A 26,972-nucleotide genomic window follows, 5' to 3' on the forward strand; every position below is an offset into this window, starting at 1 on the left:
AAAACTTAATTACTTGAAAAGTTTCCTCTTCCATACTTGAATCATTCTTTTATTAAGCATACAGACAAAGGTTTAAATCAGTTCAAAACCTCATCTGTTAAAAGATTAAAATATAAAGGTAAACATTTTCTAAAACTAAAAGACTAACAATTGCTTTCCATGTAATGGTAAACACCTTGATAAAATGAACTTTAATGGTTAATACCTGATCCTTATCTCATAGAACTCTGGCTGGATGCTAAGCATAGGTAACATTTAAAGAAGTTAAGATACTCCCAAGGTTGAGAAGTCTCCTATAAGAAACCAGTTTTAAAATTCCTATAATACTGAAAAGCGTTTCGCCACTATTATAATAAAATGAGCCCAATTTTTAAGTTTTATCTTGTTGAGAAAAGAATTTTAATGCATGCACTTTTAATGTATGTGCTAGACAACACTGCATCTGTTATTTTCCAATTGGATATTTTTTTTAACCGCTCTTCTCTTCGGCAAGTTTAAAGAGAGAGGTTTGTCAATAGACATAAACAAATAGTCGAAAGTTTCAGGTCTTGCTATATCACATCAAAGCCAGTCCTTAAACACTTGATATATACCATTTTAAAGGTGTGCTAACTATCCTCATGTTTTAGATTAAATTATGTGTTTAATAGGCTGCTTTCCGTAGAATTTAGGGAGAATTTGGTAATCAGATGAACCTACCTTTAAACTTTTAGTTTTGCCATGAGTACAAATGTCTACAACAGACAAAGAAGAAATCGTTCCTGTTAGAATCTCATCACTATATAATCCTTGACAGCACTTGCTGCTCTCCTGAGATTTTCGGAGAATAAAGCTATACAAAAAGCACAGTCATCGTCTTTAGGCTACTTTAGAAGCCCACAGACTGTTAACTCAAAGAACACACACGAAGTCCATACATCGTTATCTAGAAACACAGTGGAGTCAAAGCAAAGACAAGCAAGACTTAACAGCAAGTAAAATAAACCAACGATGTTTAACTGAGAAGTTTAAAAGCTTTGTTTTTCTCTTGTTAAAACTCAAAGACAGCTTTATTGAAATAGCACCTGCTCTTTGAGTATAATCAAGATTTTCTTAGCAAATGCATCTCTTTTCATAAACATACATCCATAGAGAAGCTTCATGAAAGGCCCTCATACCAAGCACTAACTAAAAGTTCTTCTAACTGATGAAAAGCAAATACTGAAGATGAGAAAATGTCTTTAAGATTTAAAATTCCACTGTGATATTTCAGTGTGGTATTTAAAAACAAAAAAGCTAATCACTAATACTGTCACTCCCTCTTTACCTATTACATGACATAATCAGAGACACCGAAAAGAAGGCCATAATTCTTTGTCTTCTCTGACTTATCTATATGCTCCTTTCGCTCCTATGAGGCAACGGTATGACGGGTGATTGAAATGCAAACAAAGAAAACCATGAAGAACTAATCTCCCTGTTAATTAACCTACAAATAAGGCAAAGAAAATTAAAAAACAATCATTTCCAGACTAAAACACAAAAAATCTTAGGAGCTCTGAAAAGATACCAACTTGATAGCTACAATACATAAACATGAGAACTGATTTTTACACATTTTAATCAATCAATTTAATAAAAATACCTGATTTGTACTTTTACACTAAATGGGTTAAGTCCCAAGTTCCAAACTGTAGTTCACATGACTCTACAGAGGGGATCTTTGGAAGGATAAGGTACCTTTGGAGGACAGTGTATAAACAAGTGTAAACATACACTGATTGTCTACTAGCTTTCTTAAATAGAATTTCTGAAACATTTTTGTAGGAAATTATATATAAGGAGTGTAATTGATCAGATAATTTCTATTACAACTTATAAATTCTGTTGTGTATGCAAAATGTGGTAGAAATAGAAGATACTACAGATGATTCATATTTTTAAAGTAAGTGATACATTACAATCCAGTAAGAGTCCTTTAATCTTTTCATGAAACTTCTCTCTGTACACGTTGAAATACATAATACTTTCTGGCTTTTCTTCAAACCAAAACTTGTCAAATTCATACACAAGATAACCTGCAGTTAAAAAGAAACCATAAATACAGTGCTCAATAGTGAAATCACATCCAATCGTCTCATTTTAAAAGTATATCCTAATCCATATTAGGATTCAATGATCAGAAACCATCTTAAACTACCAGAAACCTGAGGAACTTTATAAGAAATATTCTTGTATGTTCAAAATAAATATTAATTTCAATAAGATATTTAGAGTACATATACTCTTTGTCTCAAAAAAAATCAACAAAATGCCTCAAATTTAAGAGTGACTGTCAAAAGATACCTTGAGAATAGGAAAAAAAGGTTATCCCCAGAGACCCCTGAAACAGAAAAATGACAGTACAAGAAAATGGATAAAGTATAGAAAAGCTGTTTCCTACTTGGTTTATAAATCTAAGTTATTTCTGCTTTTTTCAATGAACTATCATATCAGCACCTTCCCTTTTAGAAAAGAATACATGAACTCGAAATAGGCTTAATATTTTTGTTTTTCAATATCCTTATTACAGTAGCCGAATTAACACTCAAAATGTTAAAAGTATTTCAGATAAATGTGTAAACAGACATATTTACAACAACAAAAAAATGTGAATTTAAAACCACTCCTAAACCCTATTTGGATTCAATCAAATGTATCTATTTAATTATTTAACAAATGCTTCTATAGCCCTCGCCATGTGCTCATTCACTCTCATAGCAATCCTATGATGCAGTACTGTTATTCCCATTTTTCTGTAGAGGAAATAGAAGTGCAGAGAAGTTAAATGACTTGCCCAAATCACATAGTTTGCAGGTGGTCTCTATTATGTTATAAATTAGACTTTGTTTCCACCAGAATCTCATTTCCCCTTCTGAAAAGCTATTCAAGAAGGGATAGAAGCGACTTATTTCAGATAAATGGGGGGGATAAAGCCAGTGACTTTACATAAAAGGGTGGCTAGGCTATCATAATTGCCTAGTGTGAAATAAACATAAATTCAATTTTAAAACATTAGTCATAAAGCAAACATTAACAGGTAAGAACCATGACATTTCAACATTGAAACAGCACTTCATAAGAAGGTCCACTGAAGAAAGATTTCAGATTAATCCCTTCACATATGATAAAACAGATTTTTGTCAACCAGGATATGTGACAAAATCAAAGAATAAGGCCTCTTTGAGCAGACAGACACCATCTGCTTCCTGTTCCCAAAAGACAAGCTGAGAATGGTAATCCTGTAACTATTTTTAACTAATATTTTAAGTCTTTCTTTCATTCAAAATCTATTTTATATATACATTAGCACAATAATACGTCTACAGAAATTACTCATCCATATATAAACTGAGTCTGTGTTCTCCAGCACCCTACCCCCAGTATCCTGATAGGGGTGTGCAATCAAAAACTTTGGAGATTAATGTTCTAGGTAGTACGAAAAGTCAGACATCCATCTAAATTTTATAGAATACAACTTGTTTTAGTATTTCTGGCTATCAGGTTTTAGCTGTTTACCATTCCTTTAAATTGCTTTCATTACCTATTCAAATGACTATATAGTCTAGAACAAACTGCTCAAGAGTAAAATACTAGAAATTTCTTGCTTCAGAGTGAGGTTGTTATAATGTAAACTGGTGTCAGAAAAAGACTGACTCAAAAAACTGAGACTGTAATGGCTAAGTTGATTTAATGAGACATGAGGAAACTGCAAGATACCAAAATTCTAGGATGCTGGCAGGGCCATACATGGCATAAGACTCCTAAAGCTTGCCATGAAGTGATGGAAAAGAGTTGTTTCCATAAAGCACCCCTATTGCCCTTTTGACTCTAGGAGTTTAAAACACCAGACTCAAGAGAAACACCATAAAAAATTTCTAAACTTACAATTCCCTGTATGCTTCTACCGCCCCTAACCAAAGTTGCAGGGATGCTTGAGGTTTTCCCACAGGGATTAAAAACAGGAGAACCACAGGAACAGGGATTGACTGTAAACTGGTATGAGGGATCTTACTGGGGTGACAAAAATGTTCTAAAACTGGATTATGGTGATGGTTGTACAACTCAGTAAATTTACTAAAACTCACTGCATTGTACACTTAAAATAGGTGAATTTTATGGTATACAAATTATACCTCAATGAAGCTGTTACTAGTCATAACTTTTTGGTTGTAAATTTGAGGACTTATGTTTTTGGAACCACCAAACCAATGGTGACTTCCCAGGATGACAGTGACTATGTGCTTACACGTTAGACATACAAAAGGTGACAACAGAGCTAAGGAGCTAAATTACCACTCACTGCTTCCAGCCTTGCCCAGGGAGAACAACAACAACAAAACAGCAGGAGAGACAAGGGGGAAAGGGGAGATGGACACAGATCACAGGGAAATAAAAAATGTGAAACCTAATCTCTTTATATAGTTCTTTCTTTTAGATAGAAACTACTACCTAGGAACTGATTCGTACGAATGAATTGGGCTCAGTCCCCCAACCAAAAAAGGTAGGTATGTTTTAAAACAAAGATAAGGTTTCACATTATTTTCTAGTCAGAATACGCCCCTTCCTAGAAAAGCAGAACCTTAATTAAGACATGAAACTTTATTGGTAAAGGGTATGAAAATCAATTTTGAGGGGGAAACTTCTGCGTAAAAGATGGATGTACGTACGTGTGTGTGTGTGTTTGCTTTAAATGTTTCAAGAAATTTGAAAAACATAAGCTTCATTGTTTTCCTGATAATCCACAGCTCTTATGGATATGACTGATAGAAACAAGGCAACTAAGAAGGTCCTATAACGACTTTTCCACCTCACATATTACTTTGATGCTCTTCCTGGTCAGGAGCCAATCAAGATGCTGGTGTTGAGGGCACTGGAAGCAACAGTATCCAAAGATGCTCCAGTTACCCCTCTGCAGGGGAAAACAATACTGCACAGAGGTCATTTCGTACTGCTTTCCTACCTGTCACTCTCCTGTTTTTATTTAAGTATGGTAAAATGCTTGATTGGGGGGGAGGGAGTTTTTTGGTTGTTTCTTTTTATATTTGTTTTATGTTCAACAGGCAGCACTATACAAGCATCTGTTTCATACAGAAAACAAATATCTGGAGGCAGTTAGCAAAGTCCCAGGAGTTTAGGCACTATGCTCAAAGTCAATGAGAGATTTAGGAGAGGAAATCAAGTAAGATTGGTGGGGGGAAAAAACAGTTCCCCAGCAACAAAATGAAAGAAAATGACTAGATTTTCATTTTAAATAATTATACCTTCAATGTGGAGATTTGGAAGAGGGTCACCACTGAAAAACTAGGGAAAAGGCTATTACAGTAACATAGTAACAAAGGACTGATGTCATGCAGTTACAATGGGATAGGAAAAAGTAGACAAGTGCAAGAGAAATTTAAGAAGTAGACAAACCTGGAATTAGGGATTAAGTAAACACAGGGGAGGTTGTGGGAAAGAGAGACCTGGATGACTCCTTCAAGAATGGAGTTGAAGAAGTTATGATTTGGACACTTATTATCTAAGTAGCTTCCTATATGCTAGTTTCCTATGTCCTATCTAAAGACACAAAAAGATCAAGAAAAAATAGAATATGAAGCCAAGCTAGAGTTGAATTCTTTGCTTCTGAGCAATATCTTCAGAAGATGGGTTCATTCAATTAAACCTTCAGGGTTCAACTACCATCACAATAAAAGTTAATGGAACAGTGGTGATATGACTGCTTTAGGAACAGTTATTAAATACCCCCAACCTAACACAAGAAAACCTGGCCTTGAAATAAAAGGGGTGTGTGTGAAAGGTTCCTTTAAATTTCCTTACAAGAGCAACCAAATGATCTGTCCTTGACTCAACAGCATTCATTAACCAGCATACAAGAAGAAAAATTCATTTTATAGTTGATTGGAAAACAAATGTCTACAGAAAAACTGTATAAATCCTACATTTGCATACATGTCAAAAATTGTCTCACTGAATTTTTTAAATCAGCAAATATATAAACTCAAGTACAAGATACTCTTGGATACCCATCTTCCATTAACTTCCTGTTTTTGAAAGATCCTAAATAGTAAAATGACAAGTATAAGTTATATATTTGATAAAGGTATTGCATATAATACTTTCCTAAGAATTAAAAAATTCTCTTAGAAATTTCTACTTTTAACTCATTTCAATACTCACAATAAAACTGGTGAAAGTGTTCCATTGTTGGTATACCAGGAACAAAGTTGTAGAGGTGAAACTTCAAAGCTTCACTCTTCAGCAAGCTATAAGCCATCTCTGTAAGATTGATTCCAACTATTGCATAAGAATACCTATGTCAGAAACATTACCAGTTATCCCAGCTAGCCAAAATAGCTCATAAAGTAAATTTTAAATTATGCAAGGAATTAGTAAAAAGTAACTTTGATCCATTTCTAACACTGTATTGATTTTACAAAAATTTCTACACATTAATTTTTGTTCTTTAGAGGCTGTTGATTTTCTGGATATTATCTAAGATATGAAAACAAAGCTCTGGCCACATGAATATCTAAAACCAAAATCATTTTAAAAAAAATTAAAAAGAGTACTACATACACCCTCATTGATTTCTAAAATATACTGAGTAATCTGATATTTTCTCCTCCATTATCAGGGTATTTATTTTTATGATGTAACAGTGTTATAATGCTTTTTCAAAGATAGGTATCACTGGAATATAAAAATAATGATAAAGCTAATAATATGATGTCAATTTGCATTTCACTTCACAAGTTTCAAAGCTATTTCTCATTTTCTTATTCCCATTTCAAAGCCATTTCCTATTCCTATTTTCAAATCTATCTCTCAGAAAATTTTTATAAGGTCCTTATCTCCATTTTATAGATAAACTGTACCTTGTGATAAAAATATATTGAATTACATACAAAATTGGTTTATGATCTCATTTAGCCATAAAATAATATATCATGCAATATTCTTTATGAAGTTCTTATTAACTAGAATAATCTAATTTTTAAAAATACCCGGAAATACTTTCAATTCAAGAGCTTATGGTTTCTTTAACATATCCAGCTTACCCTAACTTTGGATGATTTGAACGGGAAAGAATCTGATGAGCTTCACTGGTATAATGTTCACTGAAATACCTGAAAAAGTTTAAGAAAAATAATGAAATTAACATGTCATTCAAATTGAAGATATCCAGAAGCAATTTTAGAAGGTACTGTCAAAGTGACAGTCTTACTGCCAAAGCATCCCAATCTCCACCTCAAGTCACTTCAGTGACTCCGAGATGCTTCTGAATCAAAACTTAATTCTGAGCTATCAGGCCTATCTAGTACAGGACATGGGCCCTTCGCTAGACTTTGAAGTATTTTGACAAATAAATGATTTAACAAGAGACTTTTATCTATTTTAAAAGAAAATCTAGAGTTCTGTTTATTTGTTTGTTCTAAATTTTCTATAAAGTAGTCATTGTGTACCTGTTAGGACACTTCCTTTCACCTGAGCTCATTCCTTCTGTTGCAACTTGAGTCTATATTGCTTAATGCCACTGTCAATGCAATCAGAAGAAAGTCAATAGCCTTCCTTTTGCACTAAAAAAAACCGCTCCTTGATCAGTGGTGTAACTAAAATACTGGCCACAAAACAGAAGTATTAGCAGGTACAACAGAGAAATATATAAAGGTTCATACATACTGTTGGCTTATACTAATGCAACCTCTTCGAGTTCTTAAAGATAGGGACCAAATCTTTTCAAACTTTGGATCACCCCATAATGCACTGATACTCATACACATATGATGACTGGCTGGATGTTTATGTAAGGATAAGAAGTAGAAGAAAAAATGGATTTCCATGGTTTATTTAAATTTTAGAAGGCACAGTCATTGACATTTTCATAAAGCATAGAAATTTCTAACCAAATGTCCCTCTATTTTTCCTTCTGTAAATTAATACTACAGACTTCCATTTTTCTTCATTGGCTCTAATTTTCAACCCATTTAAACAGAGATTGTTAACTCAGAAGTTCATGAATGAATGATCATTCATGAATGAAGGGGGATCCATGAATCACTTTAAATTATTCATACATTTTCTGTGTGTACATTTTCTGGGGAGAGAATATACAAAACTTTCATTTGATTCTCAAAGGGATCTGTAAATCCCCAAACAGAAAAAAGTCCTGTTTTAGTGCAATGCTTTCTTTACATGTTCTAATTTTCTACTTTATCTGGAGGCTGGCTCTAAAATGCCCTTAAGTAGACTATTTATATTTCATTTTTTTTGGCATGATACTCAATACAATTCAGTATTATATTAGTATTTCAATAATCAAGCTACTTTTAAAATATTCAATCTGTAACACAGAGAAACTTTTAATTTCCTTGCTGAACTTACCTAGGAAACCCCTATGTAAACAGTATCTAAGGAAAATAAGCATCTATGTAATAAGGAGACCTATTCCTTACAATAATCTGTACTGACTTACTTCCCTTCTTTCCTTCCTTCCTTCTCCTTTCTTCCTTCCTGCCTTCTCTCCCTTCCTACATACATTTTTGGGCTTAGCTTGTATATTTTACCTTTCTGCTTCTATTTCCTCATTTATTCAGATTTTTTTCAGTCTCTCTTCAATTCATTTTCTGTAAAATATCCTTTTTATTTTATACCTGCCTGAGCATTCATTTACCTAAAACATCGTTATCTATCAAACTACCAGCTGTCCTTCAAAGCAACAAAATATTTCAAGAGATTTGATGACAAAGGCCAAGAAATTTTAAAAATTCATTACATAAAGGTATTTGAACAGCTTGCCTGCTTCTTGACTGTATCTTTATTTTGATCCTGAAGAGTCATAGCTCCATACACAGGACAACAAACATAATTATAGAGAAATCAGAGCTAATTTTATGTTTTCAAGCACTCTAGTACATCAATGGCAATCAAATAATTAATATATCTGAATCTTGGTCATTTTTCAAATTAGTAGATACTAGCTCTAAATAGAGTAAAAATATCTGCAAATCATTTAAAGGTCTATCAGAACTCCTTACCACAGTCTTGAATCAAATTCTATTAAATTATTTAAATTTTAAGCTAAATTAAATTATCTTCTGGCAAATGCTGAAAAATCTTGATTTCTGAGGAAATGAACCAAAAGAAAGGTTACTCAGCAAAAGTTAAGAAAGGAAACATCAGAAGAATGTGTGTGTGTCTAACTGAGTTTCAATTATCTGTGTAGTTTACAAGTACCAAGAAAAAAGATGGTCTTTAAACGCTAAAAACAAAAGATCCAAGTGTTCTGAACAATAATGAATTTTAAAATATTTCATAATTTTTCCAAGTGAAAACAAACTGCATTTATTCTAATTAAATTCCCCAAATGGAAGTTTCTATTTATCAAAGTGGAAAACTGACAATCTCATTTTCTGTAATTATTATTATTATTCAGACAACTGTGTTTTATCTTTGAAAAGTAGATGCATGGAAAACTTTCATGCTCATACAATTTAGGTATTACAGAAAATGAAATACTTTTGTAACTGGAAAAAAATTGTAGATATTGAAGCCCTACTGTTATCTTCTATTTCCCCCCCTAACGGCCTTATCCATATTGACCTAGATATCTTTTCTGAATATTAACATAAATTAGCTCAGTTTCAGGACTAATTTTTCACAGTAACAATTATCCAAACTTTGTTAATGGTTAGCGTTCCCATTCTAGGCATTTCATAGTCTATAAATCACAATTCAAGGACAGACCCAAACACTAGACTATCTTCATTTGCATATTCATATCCATATTAATCTTCCAGTTTACTTTCTAAAATAGTTTTGGCTATCAATTCTGATTTTAATTACATATTTTGAGCTTTCATACGTGTGCCCAAGCATATATATTAAAGAAGAAAAACAAGAGACAGTTCATATAGGCTCTGAAAAGTCAGGGATTTAAATTACTTGTCACAGATGGCAAAGAAGTGTGAAGAGGCTTTATTATTATCTTATCTGGTTATACCTCCTAAAATGAAGTCAGAGAGCCAAGAGAGAAGAGGCAAGAGGATAAAGAGAGTATGAAAAGAGTACACACAATTCCTTAAAAGGTAGCCAGGAAGAGAAAGAAAGAGGCAAGTATTGGTAAGTAAAGAAATCACACGCACACACACAGTATATGGCTTATGTATTCACATTGTTGCCAGCACATTAGCAAATACCTTTAGCACAGCAGTTATTAAAATTCAGAGATAGTATAAAACTAGATTGATTCTTACTAAAATTTAACAAGATTAGAGATTACATGTGATTTCATTTAGAGAATTAAAGAAAGTTTATTTTCACTTACACAAGATTGATTAATCCAAGTATTCCCATGCCTCTGAAGTCTGTTTTGGGATCATCACCCTGGAAACCAATGTCAGCCCACTGCTTGGAGATTCTAGCCTTCAATTTTTTCGTGGGCATTAGAAGATTCCAAAGCTGTACAAACATGCTTCCATATTACAAATAATAGTGATGCTCTTAATTTACCAAGACATTTTCCTTCTCATAGCTGATATACTGGTAAGTCGAATGCTTTTAATTAAACAACTTTTGTAGACAAATCATAGGCTCAACAAAGACTATATTTAGAGAACTTTTCAATTAGCCTAAAAAATGTAGCATACTTATTCCAATTTAAAAGACTGATACAAAGAACAGTAGACTTTGAAAAGGTAACAAATACACAGAAATCGAAAACAATGAGATGTCTTTACTTACTAAGTAATACATATATACCAGAATTAGTAAACTGCTTCCTTGAGAAGAACACAGTGCCAGGCACTTGGCCCTTGCCTCAAACACTATATACTTAAGTAGGCTCTATTCTAATGGCGGGTGATTATCCTTAATCAGAAGGAAAATAAGTCTGAGATAGGGAGGGGATCATGGAGAAATAATACTGATAGTATTAAAACCTGTATGATCATTATTTTACAAATTTTCATAGTTTTAAAAGAAAAAGAATATGACTTGGTTGTAAGTAAATATATTCCTTAAGATTGAGGATTTAAGAACAGCTATCAAATATTGGATAGCAACAAACCAATTAGTGCAAAATAAAGTTTAAAAAATGTAATCAGTCATTTTCTAAATTCAACACCACAAGTCATCAGACAAAAGAGACTTACAAAAGTTGATAAGAAAGTTTGTGAAAATTTGCAAAACAGAAATACTTGCATTTTTTTTTTTCCCATTTCACTACCATTTCAGGCACTGCTGAGTAAAGGACTCCTAATGAAAGGAGTATCCTGTCACCTCGAATGAAATGTGAAGACTTTGCGACCTTACTGTAAGACAGGGTCAGCACTCTGGCCCTGAAGCTAATCCAATCATCACACTGGGTTTTATCTGGTCTCTTCTCTCATTACTCACACATGCACCTGCTCACCTTAGCGTCTCTCCATGAGCTCAGCAAGGGTTTGATTATGCAAAGGATGAGGCCTCAGTGATGTGGTGAGAGACAAGGTAAGACCACTAAAACTCAAAATTCAGCATGCATAAATATCAAATTTCAGGGTTCCACCCCTGAAGATTCTGATTTCGTAGGCAAAGGTGGAACCTTGGATTCTGAATATTAAACACTGGTTAACTTTAGTGAAGGTGGCTCTTGGACTGTACTTAAAGAAACACAGATCTCCTTAGCCCCTTACCCTGCTGAGCATGCGTGAGGCTGGGTGATTCACTGCCAGCAACTGGCTCTTCACCTCTGAATGAGTTTCATGATGAATCACCGAGATGAAAATTCCCTTGACTCAAATGCTAGGACTTGGGTCTTACCCCTTCTCTAAAGGGAAGGTATTGTGTAGAGAGGGTCTGAAGTTACGGGAATAATGATGACGAGGAGGCTCTAAAGAGGTCAAGCCTTAGTGAGTGCCAGGCACTATGCTAACACTTGAAACATAAAAATTCAATCCGCAGCAACAGTCCTTTGAGTAGTTTTATTATCCTCACTGACAAAATCAAGTTTTATTTTTAATTTTAAAATTAGGTGAAGTGTATATTTATCTCCTCCTGAAAACAAGTTTTAGTGTTTTTAAACTTGTCTCTTACTGTTACTTGAATATTCTCAATGTTTGTTTCTTTCCACAGCACTTTTAGTTTATAACAAACTCCTAACACCAGGTGCCATGTGCTATTTTCCCTAACTATAACCATTTAAAAATATAATTAGAATAGGTGAAGTGGATGAGCAAGCTGATTCAGCTCTATTTCAGAACTGACCTTTCTAAAGCAAATGACTTCATCTCCTCTACGCCTTAGAACTAACCTCATCCCTACAATAAAGGTACTAGATCGGATGATCTGGAAAGCTTACTCCAGGCCTGATATTCTCGAATTTCAGCATCTCACTGGCCTCATGCATTTTTACTTCAGAAATAAGAAATAGGAAGGTTCTAAGTAAATTTCTTTACTCTCTTAATTTTTAAATCTATTGTGGCAATATTTGGCACATTTCATAAATCCCAAAAGATCTGACATAATAATCTGAAAAGGGACATCTATGTTCATAATTCAAGTGTAAGCTGAAAAAATGCCTAATTTATGTGAGGATTTATATAAAAAGTAGGGGGAAAAAATCTGAAGCTTGTGGACTCATACTTCTCAGTTGAAAAGATCTCCCTTTATAAGTTTATAATTTATTTCAGAATTAAAAGCATTAAAATAAAATTTGAATCTATCTCATTGATGCTTATCAGGAAATTATAAAAATAGTTAACTAAAAATCTTTCACCAATATAATAAAATTCTCTGAGACGCAAAGAAATCAGATGGCTGTGTAAGCCTCCAGATTCTCCACACAGGCCTTACCAACTCAAGCCTGATTTATTTTCCAGTGTAACTCCAAATACAGAACACCAAAACTTACCTTGAGAAGCAGCTTTTCATGTTGCAGGTTATCAGAATCATATGGTTTTTTTCTCACACTTTCTACATCCAAATAGAGCTGTTTATAACCAGATATCTGTAGTAAGCATGCCTTCATACAGATTTTAAAACTGAAAATGATAAAAGTTATTATTTTTAAAAAATCGTACCTTCTTATCACAATAAAGTAATGCCTTCCATAGCTTGTGGTTCATATGTCTATTTAGAAAGCATTCCCTAGCTTTTGGTTTAATACAGTAAGCATCAAGAGCCTCTGTAAACACAAAACATTATACAAAGTATCATGCAAGATGTGATAGAACAGGGCCTACACAGAGGGCAAGACAGGTAGGAAAGGCAAACTTCCAAAACTGCAAACTTTGTAAATCCTTGATTCGTTCACTTCTTTTCATGTTTTCTCTGGGCAATCTCATGTGTTCCCAAATCTTTATTGTGAGACACTACCAGCAGACCTAATTTTCCAAGGATATAGCAACACACAATGCCATGACAGGTTCTCCCAGTTCTTCCAAACACAACAGCTTATCTTCCCTGAAGAAGCATGCTCTTTCTCAACTCTAAATCCATTAATGGAATCACTAAGCACTAGTTCCCCAAGCTAGAACGCTCCGAGTTCTGACCTTCCTCTCCATCAACAATACATCAAAAGGTCCCTGAGCCCTTATCCTTTCTAGCTCTGAAATGTCCCTCAAAGCCCTCATCGTATATATCCATTTACCCTGGTGTATTTATGGCTTCATCATCTCTTGCCTGAATGACTCAGTTTGCTGACTGTTCTGTCTTTATTCCTTCTACCAGCCTCCCATTTCTTCAAATTTACCCTTCATCTTCCTAAAATACATACCTGATAATGAAGCTTGTTTGCTTAAAAAAAAAAAAGAATCAGAGGACAACATCTAAATCTCTCAGTGTGGCATGCGAGCCTCCTTGCAATATATCTCTGATCTTGCACTCCACTCACTTCTCCAACCTCTGCTCTGTGCCTATTCAACGCTCTGGCTACAAAGGACTCCCTGTCATTCCCAGATACTCAAGGACTCTGTGTCTTGCTGGCACCTTCCTCTGCACGGAATGTCCTCCCCTACCCATTCAACAAGGTCCAGCTCAAACGTCACCTCTTCTGTGGACTTATCGTCACACTTCTCTCCTGTACCCTCCCCTGTTTCAGCCCAAATAAATTACTCCTTCCTCAATATTTACAAAGAAAATACCAAATGAAGAAAAGCTTGCTAAATATTTACTATCTCAATACACTTGTGCTGGGAACACAGAAATGTAATAAGTCAAGTCCTCTTATGGAACTCAGAATTTATTTGGGGAAGAACAAGAGCGAATCAATGACTACAGTACAATGGGTTAAATGTATGATAGAGGACCTTCCTGGAGGAGGACAGAGGAACTGAATTTTGAAGGACAAGAAGGACACAGGAGTCATTATTTAAGCTTGGGAAAGTAATGGTAAGTTACCTTCGAGAAGGCAGATGATAAACTGGCAATAGTACTGGACTGGGAACCCAGAGATATAGGTTTCAGTCCTGCTTCCATCACTCACCTCTCTGGACCTCACCTCCTCATCTAGTGAAGTGAAAGGGCTGAATTAGATGATCTCCACAAACCCTTCAGCTCTAACGTTTCACAACTGTGTGAGGTCTCCAGCCTCACAGGATGTAAGCATACGATAAATGAGAACACCGCAAGAACACATACCTGGCATCCTTCTCAGGGTTAATATCCTTTTCCTTCATTATATCTACTACACATCTGTCCACTTCACTCTGAACAACCAGTGTCGCTTTCTGTAAGACCTATTTGTGTGAAACAAAGCTGAATGAGAAAAATCCCCTATTGCTGAAAAAGAACAGTATGTTTTGAGGTATTTAGTCAACTTCATAATGCGTGTATGAAAAGGCAAAACCAAATGAAACCGAATTTGTTTCAAATTTTCAGTAGGGCTAAAATCATACATACATAAAATAGAAGAGAAGCAGCATGATGTATTAGATGAAGTCTTCCTTAACTGAGAATCAAGAGGTTCTAAGCCAACAAGTTCTTAGCAAATAAGCTCCCACCATAGTATGCTTATGAAGCAAATACTTTTTATAAAATTCTAAAATTACATAATAAAAATATATGCACAAAAATTTTAATGCAGAAGGAAAAAAATTTAAATTTTAAATGCAGAAGAGCAAAAAGAAGAAAAGTCAAATAATCGTGTCAATCCTACCACCAGAGATAGCCACTGGTAACAGATTAGCAGATATCCTTCCAGTCTTTTTTTCTATGCATATAAAACAGATTTCTTAAATAATATGTCTTATAAATGTCCACTGGATCCTTCCTCTCAAGAAATAAGCAAGTTCAGGCCTTCTTTACCCTTAAAAGGTTTCTTTAACTCTTATCCCTCTTTAAGCTACTATCAAAATTCCATCTGATATTCCTTATACTCCAGACAAAATAATCTAATCATACTTGGAGTTATGCTTCTGCATATCCTGGGCCTTTCTTCTGGAATGATCCTTTTCCCAATCTCTAGACATATCAATTCTTCCCATTGCTAAGCTGGCTCACATACCAGATCCAGGAAGCTTTCCCTGATTCTATTCAAGTGGAAGTAACCTCTCCTCTCTTGGAATCTGCATAATAATGTACCTGTAACCTTTCTGTGACTCTTATCACTTTCTATAGTATAGTTATTTTAATATATTAAGTGGAAAATTCTCTGAGGACAGAGACTGTATCTAACTCATTTTTTCATATCCCGTATAGAAGAGATAACAGACATATAATTATCGAACGGAGATATTTGACAGAAGAAAACCTTAAGAAAGGCAACTGTTTCAGTAAAAGTCATGTACAGCTATTCCATTACTTTTCTTTAAATTGAGGTTAATTTAAATACAATGAAAGGAATGGGTGTTACATATTCAGTTTGACCAGTTTTGACAAATGCATATACCCAAATAATCCACATCCTTATCAAAATATAGAACATTTCCATCACTGCAGAAAGTTCCCTCATGCCCCTTCCCAATCAATCCCTCTCCCAACAAACACCCACTGTTCTGCTTTCTATCACCATAACCTTGTGGTGTGCATATAAATGGAATCATAAAGTATGTACTCTTCTGTGTCTGCCTTCTTTTGCTCAACATAACATTTCTAGAATTCATCCACATTCTTGCTTTCATCAGTAATTTGTTCCTTCCAATTGTTGAGTAGTATTCCATTGTATGAATACACCTCAATTTGCTTACTCATTCTCCTGGTGATGGGTATTTGCATTGCTTCCAATTTTAGACTACTATGAATAATATTTTTTGTCTTTGTGAAGTGACTATTCGAGGCTCTTGTCCTTTTAAAAATTGTGTTGTCTTTTTATTAGAGTTCTAAAAGTTCTTTGCGAGATATAAGCCCCTAATCAGATATATGTGCTGCAAATATTTTGTCTTGCCAATTCATTTCTTAAAGGTGTCTCTGATAAATTAGACTGCATCAAAATAAAAACTACTTTTCTATTTTTTATTTAAATGGTAACGCTGTGTCTTCTCTAAAAGACATTTTTGCTTAACCCATGGTAGAAGATGTATATTCTTCTATGCTATCTTTGAGAAGCCTTAAAGTTTTGGTTTAAACACAGGTCTAAAGTCCATATCAAATTAATTTTCATGTGTAGAGGGAGATAGGAGCCTCCCTTCCCCCAATTTGGATATCCAGTTGTTCCAGCGCTATTTATTGGTTTTCCAATACTTTCCTGTCCTCACTGAATTGCTTTAGCATCCTTGTTAAAAATTACATATGGTCTATTTCTGTTCTCTCATCTGTTATATTTATCTATTTGCCTAGAAAGTCTTGAAGTCAGTAAAAATCTTCTAACTTTGTTCTTTTAGAAGATTATTTGGGCTATACTAGTTTCCTTAAAATTCTGTATAAACTTTAAATGAGCTTGCCACTCCCTTCAAAAATAGCTTGCTGGGATTTTGACTGGAATTGCGTTGAATCCATAGGTCGCTGTGGGGATCAGCATCTTAAGAATACTGACTCTCCCAAGTGATGAACACAGTGTATCTTTCCATTTTAAGTTTTCTCAGGAAAAGGAGTCGTAATGCGGACGTCTCGCATAGCTTTCGTTATATTTATCCCTGAGTATTTTACGTTTCTGGATGCTACTGTAAGTGGAACTGTTCTTTTTTTGTTTTCCAAAAGTTTGCTCTTAACATACGCGGACATATTGTGTCCTACGACATTGCTAAATTCATTTATCAATAATGCTGGTAATTTTTATAGATTTCTTAGCATTTTCTATACTCACAAACTATGTCACCTGTTAATAAAGACAGTTTAAAAGGAACCATTTTGAGATATGTCAGAGCACACGTTTTTTTTTTGTTTGTTTGTTTTAATTTCATTTATTTATGGCTGTGTTAGGTCTTCGTTTCTGTGCTAGGGCTTTCTCTAGTTGTGGCAAGCAGGGGCCACTCTTCATCGCGGTGCGCGGGCCTCTCACTATCACGGCCTCTCCTGTTGCGGAGCACAGGCTCCAGATGCGCAGGCTCAGTAATTGTGGCTCACGGGCCCAGTTGCTCCGCGGCATGTGGGATCCTCCCAGACCAGGGCTCGAACCCATGTCCCCTGCACCGGCAAGCAGACTCTCAACCACTGCGCCACCAGGGAAGCCAAAGACAGTTTCTTTCTTTCTTTTCAATCATTATGTCTTAGATTTCTTTTCCTTCCCTTACTACACTGCCTAGGACCTTTAGCACAATGCCGAATAAAAGGAGAGTAAACATCCTCGCCTTGTTCACAACTGAGTGTGGAGAGCGTTCAATATTTCAGTGTTGTATACCTATCATGCTAGCTGCAGGGTTTTCATAGATGGCCTTTAATAGGAGGAGGAAGTTCCTTTTACGCCTAGTTAGTTGAGTGTTTTTGACCATGAATGGGTATTGAGGTCTGCCAAGACAGTTTTTCAGTATCTACTCAAATGATCTTATTTTTCTAATTTACTTTGTTAATGTGGTAAGTTACACTCATTGATTTTGAAAATGTAGTCATGACATATTATTTTTTTTTATATATTACTGGGATCAATTTGCTAATGAAGAATTTTTGTATCCATATTCAGGAAGGATATTGATTTGTAATTTTCATTTATTACAGTGTCCTTGTCTGGTTTTAATATCAGGATTATACTGGCCTCATAAAATGTGTTTCTTTCTACTCGATTTTCTAGGAGCTTATATAATAGCAGTATTATATTTTCTTCTTAAATGTTTGATAAGAGTTCACTAGTGAAGCTAATATTGGAAGACTTTTTGTGCAAAATGTTTAAATTACAGATTCCATTTATTAGGTATATGGCTATTTCAATTTTTTTATTTATTTGTGTTAGTTTTGCTAAATTGTGTTTTTCAAGCACTTTGTCTCTTTCATCTAAGCTATAGACTTCATTGGCATCAAGTTGTCCATAGCACCTCCTTATACTTAAGTGACTACAGGCTGTGGTGATGCCCCCTCTATCACTCCTGATATGGGCAATTTGGATTTTCTCTCTTTCTTGATCAGTGTTGCTAGAAGGCTATTAATATTACTAATTCTTTCAAAGAATCAACTTTTGAGCTTGGTGATATTTCCTATTTTTATCTGTTTAATATTTTGTTAATTTTTTCTTATTTTTATTATATCCTTTCTTTTATTTACTTTGGGTTTAATTTTCTCTCTTCTAGTTTCTTAAGGTATAAGCATAGCTCACTGATTTCAGGCCTTTAAACACTGCTTTGGGTGTACTCCACAAATTCTGATATGTTGTGTTTTCATTACCATTCACTTCAATTCTCTTTTTAAATTTCCCTTGTGAGTACTTCTGTGATCCATGGGTTACTCAGATTCTTAATTTCCAGATATTTGGGGATTTTCTAGATGTTATATTTTTCTTATTTCTTTTTTTTAAATTAATTAATTTAATTAATTTATTTTTTTGGCTGCATTGGGTCTTCGTTGCTGCTCACGGGCTTTCTCTAGTTGCAGCGAGTGGGGGCTACTCTTTGTTGTGGTGCATGGGCTTCTCATTGCAGTGGCTTCTCTTGTTGCGGAGCACAGACTCTAGGTGCATGGGATTCAGTAGTTGTGGCACGTGGGCTCAGTAGTTGTGGCTCGTGGGCTCTAGAGCGCAGGCTCAGTAGTTGTGGCACATGGGCTTAGCTGCTCCGTGGCATGTGAGATCTTCCCGGACCAGGGACCGAACCTGTGTTGCCTGCATTGGTGGGCGGATTCTTAACCACTGCACCACCAGGGAAGTCCCCTTATTTCTAACTTAATGCTGTTGGAGACAGAAAACATACTCTGTATGCATTCAGTCCTCTGAAACTTACTGAGACTTAAAAGACCCAGTATATGATATATCTATATGACTGTTCCATGTGTACTTGGGAATATGTATTTTGCATTTGTTGGGTGTAGCACTCTATAAATGTCAATTAGGTCAAGATGGTTAATCGTATTGTTCAAATTGTATAGAGCCTTCTGATTTTTTTTTTCTTGTTGTACTATCATTTATTGAGAGAATGCAGTAAAGTTTCCAGCTACAATTGTGGGTTCATATATTTCTCCATCTAGCTGTGTCTATTTAGGCTTCAAGTATTTGGCAGCTTTGTTAGTAAGTGTATACACGTTTAATACTGTTATGTTTTCTTGATAAATTAGCCCTTTTATCATTACCAAAAAAAAAAGATTTAGTCTCCAGTAACACTCCAGGTTTATATTTTCTAAAAGAAAGCCACAAAAGCTTTTTTATGCTTATTGTTTGCAAGGTATATGCTTTTACTTTCTATTTGTTTGTGACTTTATGTTTAGAGTATGCTTCTTGAAATAACATTCAGTTAGCTGGGTCTTGCTTTTTTATCCATCTGTCAATCTCTGGCTTATTCTCTAACCTTTTGGTAGGTCTTTGGTTCCTAATCAAAAACAAAATAACAGCTGGATGGAGGAGAAATATAACCCATTACATTTTCTAAGTTCTCATGTATCCCAACATTGTCTAAGTTCTCATGGAGCTCATGAACGTATATTCAATACTGGAATATACAGGACTTAAAGAATTTCTTAGGTCAGCAACTCTAAAACTTTCTCTCTCAACCTAAAACTACGTAAGTATCCAAAGACCCTTTTCCCAATGATGTTCACTTTAGAGCTAAAGAAAAAGTAGGTGATAATAAACAACAAGAAAGCAATATATACAAATCACTTATCATATATTTTTTAAGAAAATAATATATGCTTATGCATATGATTTTATTACAAAATAACATTCAATAAACATAAAAGTAATCTAGTCTTTTTTATTACACCTACCTTGATGGTAAGTTACAAATTATATGACTAGCCAAATTATATTTATAGCCAACAAACATCAACAGTGAGTTTCACCATGCAAGCAAATCTGGGGAAATTATATATACATTTGTGTTAGTGTAACCACAGAGTGTGAATGTTTCATTTTTGAACCACAATGCCTATGTGGTTATATACTTAAAGGTTAGGTACTTAAAGTCTAATTTTGGAAAATTAGAGACCAAAAAATATGCAAATGTGCATTACTATACCATCAATGCACAGACGAGTAAACTGATGCTATAAAACTAATTTATCATTCAATAGTTAGAATGTTATCATTACTATTTAAGAGCTAAGACAGCAGCTCTAACCAAACAACAGCCAATCAAAAACACGATTAGACTGACAAAGTGTTCTTTCCCTAAATTTCAAATTTTTCAAATACCCATATATGCATAAGTACAGTGGAGCTCTGCAACATTACCATACATTGAATAGCAGCCAGACCTCTTAGCAGAATACTGAACTAGACTCCTCAAGTTCTAAAAAGGTTTTCATTTTCATTTATAAATCCCAAAGTTTTAGTAATCCTTAATATATAATTGATAAGTGGTTGGTCCTAATCTAAAATACAAGCAAATGAGACTCAATTTTTAACGAGGAAATTAAGAATTTCCACTACAGAACAATTCACAACCCAATAGGACCACACTATCACTGCTTTAGGGAACTGGCCTTAATAGATTAAAATCACTTTTATTCACAGCAATCATTGGTAATGTTAAGTATTTAAATAACTAAGAGGTTTTCATGCATATTTTAAACTTCTAAAAATTTTGTAGTGTATGTTGATTTAATCCCATCATCACTAACATAATATTAGTGATACCTATCAGGTACGGGGTATTCTCTTAGGCTGCTTTCATAATAATAATATTTCTAATCCTTAAATAACCATGTGGATATTAATACCTCCTTTTACAATGAGAAAATGAGTAACTTGCACAAACAACTAGAAAGTGATACAATCAGAATCTGAGCTCAGATTTTTTTCATATAAAAGTAGAGCGGGTTAATAGAAATATCACAAAATCAGAATTCAATTTTACTCTACAAAGTAAATGAAATATACAAATGAGACACAATACACACCATAAATTGTATATTTAAACCGATGAGACTTCCTCCATTAGCTTATTGACAAGTTTACCTTAGATTTAAAACCGCAAGAAAGCAAAGCTCCTGTGATTTAATTCAGTAAGTATTTAACTACCCATTTGTTGACTATTCCTTTTTAGTATGCCCTCCAAAACACAATTAGCAATTTATATTTTTAAATAATAAAATCATAAGAATACAATTTTAATGTTTACTTTTCAAGTGAACTTTGCCAGTAAATGAGATAAAAGAATGAACATTTTATTTTCTTTAACTTGTAACCACTACCTTAAAGCCTCCAAACACTTCAGCCCACATTTACCTCTTCCGTCTCTAAATGCCTGTTTTTAATTACATTAGATTTCAGTCTTTTTTTTTTTTATATCCCAAAGACCCTGGTGGAATGTTGAACATACGGCAATCATTCAAATCTTCGCTCAAGGATTTGACCAAGGCACTAGAGTTCTTAAAAAGTATCATCTTGTGTGCAGTCCCACTTAAGTTTGGGGTAATTTTACCACATATAAAATCCCATTAGTAAATTTTACGACCAAAACTGTCATTACAATCCATTTTGGTAATGATGGTTACACAGATAGATGTGAAAGTGAGTTCCCAGTTCCAGAACCCCTCCAGAGGTTCATCTACAATTTATGATATTGTTACTTTGTGAAATTGCATCCTAAGTTTCAATTAATGGAACTATACGGGTGGATAAGTATAAACAAATTTTTTAGAACAAGCAACTTGTTAACTTTCTAGATCCCTACAGTCTCATTTAAAAAAAAAGAATATTAATCACTTTATAGGATTCTAAACAAACGGGTAGGACTCTAGACTCTTCTCCCCTCCCCGGTATTCATTCACGTATATGAGTTATTCCCATATTGACCACTCATAAATAAAAGACTAACTAAATCAGTAAAGCACCTATTTTATAGGTCACTCTCCAAAACTTAACAGATATGCTTGCAATATTCAGCAGTGCCCATTTTCTTTCCAGCATGAATCAGTAACTCATATCAATATCACTAGACAGTAGCAAATCAACAATTTTTGACCCTATATTCTCGATCCACATTGTACATCATGACCAAATACAAACATATATACGGATATCTAAAACAGATATAGATGCACACACAGATAACTAAAAGTAAATTTTCATGAAACCATATTTAACCTTACTACGACCACTGTTTTCTAATTATTTTCTATTCCATTCCTTTTGTTGTTGTTGTTGTTTAATGCTGGCTGTGATCTACCACGGGATTTCAAACAATGGTCTACATGTTCCATACTCTAACTTTGCCACACCAAATAATCTATATATAGAGAAAAAAAATTGCGAAACACTATAGGGAAGCATGTGGTAGACTATATTATTGGTCCCTGTTTTTCACTCCTGTGTAGTTGAATTATATACCCACATGCCTAACATGGCCTCATGGTGGGCATAATGTATTTTTCCACCCCTTGACTTGGGCTTGGCCATGTAACTTACTTTAAGGATATTAATGGACATGACACAAGAAAACTTAAAATACGCCTCTGTGACTGGACGTTCAACGATCAACTGTGAGAATATTTCCCAGGTACCTTTTCAACCTAGGTCCCACAATGAGACAACTGCAACAGACCTGAACTTGGCACCAGCTTGAAGAAGAGCCTTTCCAGTTGGCCCACAGACACATGAGCAAGAAATAAATAATGCATTTATTTATAATGCATTTATATAATAAACCTATGCCCTGAGATTTTATAAGTTTGTTACACAGCAGCAGCTGACTAATAAACAGTATGAGGTATGACTTATTTTGGATCAAAAGGTACATGACCCAGATTTCCTATAACTATCCAAACCTATCCTAAGGGCACAGTCTATGAGAAAGTTTTCCCCCTAAGACCCTGCTTTCCCAAAAGCTATCAAGTTTTGAGGTAAAATAAACAAGCAAAACCTCAGAACAGAAAAAATTATTCAAATACCTTCTTTGTGCACGAGTAGTGCACACAAACATATACACACACAGAGAAAAAAGGTTTTAAAAAATAGAATATTTCTTCTAAGGTGGGAAAATTTCACTCAATACTCTTTACAGCAAAGACTCTTCTAGTAGGACATTAGAAATAATTCACTCTAAAATTGAGGCATTCTTTTAAAGAAAAAGTATCTCCAAGTTAAGTTGTCTAGAATTATCACCTTGATATGATCCTACCTTATTCTTGGAGTATGTCAAGGAATTTTCTAAAATGAAAAAAAAAAAAAAAGAATATTATTACTTAAATGCTGTTTGTGAATTACTCCGCACACAAATAGCATAAATATCAAGCCAGTAATAAATTACTTTAATAGTTCCAGAAGATATAATTTCTACATGAATAACATAGCAAACATTTAAAAATTTTATCCTTACAGTATGATTCCAAAATTCGCAACCCAACACACATACCAGAGCCAAAGAGGTTAAGACCAACCTAATTTCCCCAGAATCATCTGTTTCTGTGCGGACCCCCAAGTGTCTACTAACTGCTGCAAATTCATCCACGGCTGCCTCAGAATAGCTTGGGTTCCAGAAACTCATCTTAAGAATACAGTGAGACTCATCTTAAGAATACAGTGCGAGTGCTCTAAACTACCTTTTCATGTGTTAGCCTTATGAAGTAAGCGTTTAGATGTGAAGAGCTAGCAAACAAAACATACAACAAAGGGGCAAAAAGGAAGACTTTAGATTATCTGGACAACCATTCTCTAACCAGACGAAAAGCAAAACAGCTTTTTCGTTCTTGCTTTCTGCTTCAAGAATCACAAGAACGTTTTTTACTGGTCTATTTACAAATTTTTCTGGCAAATAGTAAACAGTCTCCTTTTCTCAGCAATTTGAAAACTTCAAGAAAAATGTTCTTGCTGCAAAATAAAGTCTTAAAATGTTCTTCCCCCATAATATAAAAAACCAATCAATACTACTAAGAGTTCTTATCAAGAGGTACTTTGCTCTTCTCAGAGCAGTCAAAAGGGCAAATCAAAAGAGCAGGCAACAATTTAAGTCAGCTACAAAGTTGTGAAAAATCTAGGGAAGTAATTAAACTTCAATCATCTAGCTGCCCTGAGGCTCACTCTCTCCTTACTCTGCCCTTCTTCCCCTGTTGTCTTGGCTACCAACACCCACTCCTCAAATCTTACAGGGGTGGATTTCTTAGTTGAAGCACACTTGTTCAACACAAAACAGGTTGTGGTTAAGTCATGATTTTCCATCTGACATAGTGAACATGAACTGCAGCCCACCCCTGGTCTGCCTCACTCTGGCCAAAGAGAAATGACCTCGATCATATTTCTCACTCATCTGTGTTCTAATTTAAAGCCATATTTTCAAGTAAGTATTGAAAGCTGATCAATTTTAGAAGGTACTAGAGCAGCACTGTTCAATAGAAATATAATGCAGGCCCAAATGCGAACCACGTATGTACCTTAACATTTTCTAGTAGCCATATTAGAGTAAAAGAAACAGATAAAAGTGATGTTAATATATTTTAACCCAATAGATCCAAAATATTATCATTTCAACATACAATGAATATAAACAATTATTAATGAGATACCTTTACATTCATATAAAGCCTTTGAAATCCAGAGTATATTTTCTAGTTCTGCACATTCAATTCAGACTAATCATATTTCAAGTGTTCAATAGCCACATGTGACTATTGGCTACAGTATGGGACAGTGCAGATTTTTAGTCTAATAATCTTTCCTAGGGATCACTAGATACCTGTTATTATTCTTTCATGAACTGCATAAGAGATTAAAAGATTGAAGGATGCTGAATATAAAAATGGATCTCCTTCACTGAAGTGAGAATTTCAAAGGGCTTATAGAAGTATAGAGATTTTTCTCTAGAAAGTAGGCTGCAACCATAATCTAAGATAAAACTGATGAATTTCAGGAGCCAGAGAAGGTAATTCTTTGCACAGATGCAGAATTAAATAATAGTTTCTTTTTCTATAGAATCAGTTTTAGCGCTGGAAGGATTCAAAGTGAGATTTCAAAGATGAAACTGAGATTAAGTGACTTGATCGTGATACGCAAGCGCTATTGTCACTATCGGTACTGAGAAAAATATTCATTCAGAGTTAAATTTTTATTCGTTTTTAATTATCCTTTTTCGAAAAACATTACCTATCCTGTGTGTCCTTTGTGCACCTACATAGGTATCAAAAATTCGCTGCAATTCACATTTTCCAGTCATCTGTCGTAAGAGCCATTTCATCCAAAATCGAAAGAAGTGCCCATAGAAGAACTCCCACAAAGAAATAAACATTTTTTCCTGGAGAAGGAAATATATGACAGGTTTAACGACCTTAAATTGGATTTAGAAAAAGAGAAAAAATTAGTTTATCCAACTCATCAAATCCCAAATTATATTAATAGATATAATGTTGTTCCATTGTGTCTATTTTGTAGTAGCGTTTAGGCATCTAAGAAAACAATGCCAGGTGTAATATATACCATTTAGATTAACTAAGTGATGTTGGCCAAATGGTTAATTTATCATTTTAAACAATTAACTGTAAAAATCAAACTACTTACTTAGATTCAAGCTCTCAGTTCACTATTTAATTTCTTATTCTTTGAGAACAGGGCTCAACAGTTCAAGAACAAAAGGACCCCACCTAAAGCAACAATTAAATCAAATATACCATATATCAGAATTGTTTGTATAAGGAATGTCTTCTTAACCCCTGTGGATAATCCCAGTTACAGCTGTCCCCCAGTCAGGTGATGGCAGCAAATAAAAACACTACACATGGCTTACAAATGAAGTACACAAACTGAACACGGAGTAGGTCACACCCTGGCTAATTGTTGGTTTTCCATTCAACAGGTGAAGGGCAGAAATACTAAGAAGAGTAATAGACTACACCCTCGATAAAACTGAATATGCCATAAGAAAAATCTTCGGCTCCTAAATGAAGCGGGGTCGGGGAAATGAAAGTCAGGAGGAGTTACTTAAAACCAAAAATGCTCATCTCTTTCCTGCCTTAAACATTCCCACAGATAGATCATCTCCCGAGGGACTGTCAAATTCGAGATCCCCGCAGGTCAGTGCAGAATCAGTGCACAGAGACGGGCTGAACTGTGATTTTAAAATGAATCCATCCGGTCCGCGCTCATCAGGACAAAAGAAGCCGAACTGCCGAGCGGAGGGAACGCCAGCCTCACGGCGCCTGAGCTCCCCAGCCCTCGGGGAGCCGCTGCGCCGCCAAGCCCCCCTCCCAGAGCCTGGCCGAGCCCAGCTCGCGCCCTGCCCGCGAGTGGGAGGGAACCGCTCGCACAAAGCCCCGCCGGCCCGGCAGCCCCGCGGGACTTTCCGTAGGACACCGCGGGGCTCGCGCGCCTTCAGCGCAGCCGCACCCAAGCTGCACCAGGCGAGAGGAAAAGAAATAGCAGCCACCTCACGGGAACGGGAAGAACTAGGAGGAGCTGGAGCTGCCTCGGTTTCCCCGACTGCAAACTGCCGGCAACGGAAACGACGCTACTCGCGATACGCTCCCTGCAA

General features: G+C 35.1%; 1 protein-coding gene across 1 annotated transcript; it reads right to left on the minus strand.

The window, feature by feature from the left end:
• Positions 1-1,842: 1,842 nt before the first annotated feature.
• On the minus strand, positions 1,843-26,972 carry ELMOD2 (ELMO domain containing 2). Its single transcript, XM_061191660.1, has 9 exons — positions 26,868-26,972; positions 25,592-25,739; positions 23,634-23,662; positions 14,638-14,735; positions 12,911-13,040; positions 10,346-10,479; positions 7,080-7,148; positions 6,199-6,332; positions 1,843-2,057 (listed from the first exon to the last, which is right to left on the minus strand). The coding sequence occupies exons 2-9, from the start codon at positions 25,731-25,733 to the stop codon at positions 1,912-1,914; spliced, it is 882 nt and encodes a 293-aa protein (XP_061047643.1). The 5' UTR covers positions 25,734-25,739; positions 26,868-26,972; the 3' UTR covers positions 1,843-1,911.

The sequence above is a fragment of the Eubalaena glacialis genome, chromosome 5, assembly GCF_028564815.1.
Source record: "Eubalaena glacialis isolate mEubGla1 chromosome 5, mEubGla1.1.hap2.+ XY, whole genome shotgun sequence".
Lineage (NCBI taxonomy): Eukaryota > Metazoa > Chordata > Mammalia > Artiodactyla > Balaenidae > Eubalaena > Eubalaena glacialis.